Source organism: Emiliania huxleyi (genome assembly GCF_000372725.1).
Source record: "Emiliania huxleyi CCMP1516 unplaced genomic scaffold EMIHUscaffold_23, whole genome shotgun sequence".
Classification (NCBI taxonomy): domain Eukaryota; phylum Haptophyta; order Isochrysidales; family Noelaerhabdaceae; genus Emiliania; species Emiliania huxleyi.
In genome coordinates, this window is record NW_005200333.1 from 726,668 (window position 1) to 732,011 (window position 5,344).

At 60.7% G+C, this 5,344-nt stretch overlaps 2 protein-coding genes across 2 annotated transcripts; one reads left to right on the forward strand and one right to left on the reverse strand.

The window, feature by feature from the left end:
• Nucleotides 1-250: 250 nt before the first annotated feature.
• On the reverse strand, nt 251-1,097 carry EMIHUDRAFT_353783 (hypothetical protein). Its single transcript, XM_005779569.1, has one exon. The coding sequence runs from the start codon at nt 1,042-1,044 to the stop codon at nt 613-615; it is 432 nt and encodes a 143-aa protein (XP_005779626.1). The 5' UTR covers nt 1,045-1,097; the 3' UTR covers nt 251-612.
• A 1,555-nt stretch (nt 1,098-2,652) lies between these two features.
• EMIHUDRAFT_205172 (hypothetical protein) lies at nt 2,653-4,772 on the forward strand (the record flags this gene model as incomplete). Its single annotated transcript, XM_005779570.1, has 6 exons — nt 2,653-2,907; nt 3,025-3,136; nt 3,271-3,394; nt 3,490-4,041; nt 4,142-4,505; nt 4,671-4,772. 6 exons carry the CDS (start codon nt 2,653-2,655, stop codon nt 4,770-4,772), a joined length of 1,509 nt encoding a protein of 502 aa, XP_005779627.1.
• Nucleotides 4,773-5,344: the final 572 nt, after the last annotated feature.

Sequence of the window (5,344 nt, forward strand, 5' to 3'; positions counted from 1 at the left end):
TGTCGCCGGCGTGCGGCGGCCTGCCTCCGGAGGTGCCTCTAGGTGGACATTTTTTGGTCACCGTGAGAGAACGCGTTCGAATTTTCACTCCGGAACTTCAACTCTGCACGCGCACCGGCCAGGGCTACAATAGTGCCAGTGAGGCGGAGGCGCGAGTCGGAAGGCCGCGACCGTCAAGTGTTTTCGACATTTTCCTACAATCGCTGTGAACCCAGCCACGTATTGAGTGCACATTTATCTTTTATGTTTTATGTTGTGTGCATGCGCATGTGCGCACTGGTGGATGCACACAGCTACACAGCACCTCACACGACAGCCATACTGTATACGCCGACCGAGGACCGCTCACATCACACCACACAGACACGGAGCGAGCTTCTCTCCTTCACCTGAGGCGCTCACACGTGCGGTGGCGGCTTCGGGTCGTATCCGTGCGCCATCAGGGCGTGTTCCCTATCCATGTATAAACCCCGGACGCATGTGCACACGTATTTCCTGCACCGGATCGACACGCCGACGCGCGATGCAAGCGTCGTCCGTGTTCCGCTCTCGCCGCGGCCGTCACCACGCTCCGCTAATGTTGCTCACGTCGCCGCGTCGCGCGAAAGTCGTCTACGCCTTTTTCTTCTTCGCCGAGCCCTTGGCCCTCTTTTCTTGGGCCGGCGCCGCTGCGGACGTGTCGGCGGTGGATGCTCTGCTCGCGAATAGTGTCCCATTCCGGAATTTGCCGAGGAGCACGCCGGCTGCAAACCACGCAATCAATATCAGCCACGTCGTTGGATTGGCGATGTTCTCGTAATCGGTGAACCACTCGAGTTTGGAGGCGATCTGCGTCTTGGATTGGCGCAGGCCATTCATCAGCAAGCTCGTGAGGTTCAAGGAGCCGCCTGCAGACGGCGACGCGATTGTGGCGCCGGTCGGAGCAGCTGCTGGCGTCGTGGTGTTGCTCGGGGCGCGTGACTCGTTCAGATGCTTCGCGAGTTGGAAGGCGAAAAAGAAGCCGGCCATGTTGAAGAGCTTCTTGAAGGTGTCAGCGGACGGCATCGGTCGCAACGTCCCTGGCGGCCCTAGGAGCTGGCGAGTAGGCTTGGATGGAGCAGAATCCGGACGAGTCCCAACGGGTCCTCGGAGAGGGTACCCCGGGTGGGCGGGGCCTCTACTCGCAAGCCCTAGGAGAGTTGGATCCAAAAGATGAGAAGAAGAATTCGCTTGAAAGACCTACTTCTGTGCTCTGGAGGGAGGGAGGGTCCGACGCTTTTTTTGTTCCGGCCCGTGCGTAGTGAGCTCATCATCACATCTCCTGAGGCCTCCACGAACGCCGCATTCACCTGATCCCGGGCCTTGTCAGCGGCTTGCTCCCCTTTCTCCGTCGCCTCGCGCATCAGATTTGCAAACGACTCCGCCAGGCCCGTTTGCCTTTCGAAGAGCGCTGCTTGCCACCTGCTGCACCGATGACCTGGATGCAAGTCTTGAGGCCACGCACATAATCAAAACAAAACCACCGGCGGCCCCACGACGGCGTCCTCGCCGCCTGGGCGGACGCGATGCGCGCCCCGGCCAACGCGCCGGTCGTGCACGGCGACAAGGAGAAACCAGAGCTCACCCGGCAGTACAATGAGGGGTACAAGACTGACCTCGCAGAACCCCACGCGGGACCGGGAGGATGCGATGAAGTAAATGAGATCAAGCTCTGGACGCCCCTCCTCAAGACCTCCTCGACAGGCGTTGGCAACGCCTCGAGTGGCGGCACGCCCGCCTCCGTCGGCCACTCCTACGCCTTTTCGGCAACACCGAGGAGAAGGCCCGCCGCCTGAACATGGGCTGCAAGGCGCGCGGGCAGCCCGGCCAACCCTTCGACCACAAGACCGGCCACGGCTACGTCAAGGCGCATCGCGGTTTCTACCACGACGCGATCTTTGTCAAGCGCAATAACTTCAACCTGCTGCTCCACGAGACGTTCGGCGGCGGCTTCTCGCCCACCGCCGTTCTCAAGCTGCGCCGCCTCGCGCGCAAAGTCGCGCGCGGCAGCGTTGACCGCACGGCCTACTCGCCCAAGTACTCGCTCTCTTTTATGTCCCACCATGCAGAGCGCATCTCTCTCTCTGTTGTGCGAGGCGTGAACCGCGCCATTCGCTCTCACCTGGCAACCCTGTCTGCACGTCTCGCGCGCGCGTGAACAGGGCTCCAGGCCCCAAATTACGTGTGAGTGTTAGAGTTGTTTGGTATTGCTAAAAATCTCTCACATAATCAGGAGCCGGAGCCTTGTGTACACTTGGCGAAGCTTCGTCGTCGAGCTGTTGAGCGAGCGACAAGATGGCGTAGTCGAGTGGCGTGCTCCGCGACGCGTAGTAACCCGAAGAAGGATCCGCGCCAGTGCCGCCATCCAAGCAGTTGGGGTTGGCGCCGCGATCGAGCAAGAATTGCACCAGCGGCGCTTTGCCGGCCCGTGCGTAGTGATGAAGCATGGTCGCCCCAGCTCGCAGTCGAAGGGCAGGTGCAACAGCTCCGGCGTTGGCGCACAGAGGCATCGCGACGAGTAGAGAAGTAGTACAACCCGGTCGTAATACTGCTCCCACTGCTTTTCTTTCCTTAAGATTCTTTCCTTCTTGCGTTCCGACTTATTCACCCGTCCCTATCGCGCGCATCCCGACCATGTCAGAGCTGGACAAGCCACTGCTGGAGGTTGGTCGAGCCCGCCTCGCCGAGCGCGAGGCTGAGAAGAAGCAGGTGAGCTTTGGTGAAGAAGAGAAGCGCGACAGCGACAGCGTCCGGAGCGACTCCTCGCACTGGGTGAAGGTCAGAGAATACCTTGATGTTCAACGTCTAATGGATGGCATGGGGCGGGCACAGCTGCATGTTGTGACGGTCGACGAGCTCAAATTCCGGTTCTTCAGCCTCGGCCTGCAGGTCGGGTTGTGTAGTAGCCAGCGACTCTTCAATGAGAAGCAACAACGCCCAGGTCAGGGAGCCTGGCTCGCACCCTCGTCTGGCTTCGCATCGCCTGACCAGAATCCACTGCGGCAGGTTGGAGGAGGCATTTGCATGTTCTTCATGTCGATCATCATCATGCTCTCGGCGTATGACGGTTCTACGCTGCCCATCCTCGAGCTGTCGGCGGTCTACTACTGCCTCTTCCGTGCTCTTTTCCTCCTCTGCTTCTTCTTCTCCTGCCATGGCACTCTCATCGCCTTCAGCACCATCCTCCAAACATCCTCCGGCACCACTCTCGCCCCCTGCACTCACATCTTTCCCGACGTGATCGTCACGCAGGGGTCAATCTGTTTCTGTGGAAGCGGTACGACATTGACTACCGGCTCATCCTTGGTGAGAAGCACTGCGAGTGTGGACCCCGCATAGTCAACTGGCACCCCAACCGCTGCTGCTTCAGGAGTCGGTCACGAGCACAACTACCACTTCATCATCCGCGCCTCGTTTCGGCACCGTAATAGAAGAACCATGCCGAGCCATAGGTCGTGCGATCGGCCCTAGGCAGCGGCGGAAGAGACAGCGCAACAACGCAGCAAACCAGCAATCGAGCACGGGAGCTGCAATCGAAGAGAGCCCAAGCCTCAACCTTAGGCGCATGCTCCTCGTTTTCGTCGGCTTCGTCCTCTATGTCCTCGCCCTTCGTTCGCCTAATTCTTTGTTCCTCCCGAACAAGCACGTGCCGCCCGCCGTCGTGCTCGCCATGACACTAGCGCTCGCCTTCTGGCCGCTCAACCTCGCGCCAGAGTGGAAGGACAAGGCGCAGCGGCTCGCCCTCTTCCGCGCGCTGGGGCGGCTCCTGCTCTCTCCGATCTTCGCCGTGCCCTTCTCCGCGACGTTCATCGCCGACGTGCTCACCTCGATGCCCAAGATCTTTGTAGACATCCTCTCAATGGGCTGCCGCTATGCAAACGGCTCCGCCTTCTCGATTCACTACTCTCCCAGCAAGGGGGCTCTCGTCGGTTTCCATGGCGACGAGTGCACTACCGCTTCGGCCTCCTTTTGGTGGGTGCACTTCCTCTTGTCGATACTCCCCTTTTGGATACGGCTGATGCAGTGCGCCGGCCCGCCTTGCACTCACGCCCGCCGGCGTCCCTTGAGTTGCCTCTGGCTCTAGGGACTAGGCATAGCACGCGATGCCCATCAATCACCGTAGGTGTGTGCGGTCGTACCTGGAGTGTGGCGAGTTGCGCTTCATCTTCAATGCGCTAAAGTACTGCACCTCCATCGCAGTGGTTGCGCTGAGCTCTTTCTCAGCACATCACTTGTTGTGGTTGGTCGTTGCCGTCGTCTCGACGATGTACGCCTTTGCATGGGACGTGCGGATGGATTGGGGACTGCGCTTGCGGCGGACAGGGCTCGACCCCATCATTGTGCCTTCGGGCGCGGCGCGGCGCTACTCAACTCGCTTCTACGCGTGCGCAGCGTGCGCAAATGCGGTGGCGCGGCTCGGGTGGGCTATCTATATCTCTCCACAGCAGCAGATTGTGCAGCAGCACATGACGCTTCTGCTGGGCTGCGTGGAGCTCCTCCGCCGGGCGCAGGCGCAGCCTTCCCTCCCGCCTTAGTTGCTCACGTCATTTTGCATTGCCCGCGCAGCGAACGCGCACCCACGCCCTGCCGCCCCGCCCACTCCTGTTGACGCCCCCACCGCTGTTGACATACACCGTTTTGCACGCGCGCAGTGGGCGGCGATCCGGCTCGAGTGGGAGCAGCACAAGAATGAGGCGCACGGAGCCAATGCCCACCCATCGAGGGTGACCGTGGTCGCGCCGCCGAATGTGTAGAAGAGTCCGAGGGATATAGGCGAGCGACGTCCGGGCACCGGCGACGCTCGAGGGACGAGGCTCATATTTGCGGTCAATTAAAAGACACATATTCGACGCACAACTGCGACGATCAGTCACACAGAGGGAACTGGCAAGCGTGAAATGCTACACGACTAGCTAGCTACCTGAAGACAAGTCTGCGCGCCATCCATTGCTCTGAGACGGGCCTCTCCGTCTGCGCGCCTTCTTTTCACGCAGCACCGCCTCGTAGACTATTGTGGTCGAATCGCCGAGCAGAGTGTCGCCTGGCACGGAGGTGACGCACGGCCGCGACAAATAACGTTCTCCACCTGGCTCGAGCGTGGCGATGTGCTCGCACGTCCCGCAGCGACCCTCCCTGCAGCCAAAGCGCACCTCGTGTCCAGCAGCATGGGCAGCGCTTGCCTCACTCATGCCTTCCACGCCGAGCACCGACTTCCCTCCCGGCCATACGAGATTGATTGACCGAGCGCTGCAGCACCGACGGAAACGCACTTCGCACGTGCGAACCCGAGTGCGTAGGGCGAGCATATCTAGCCCCCGGTCCCGTC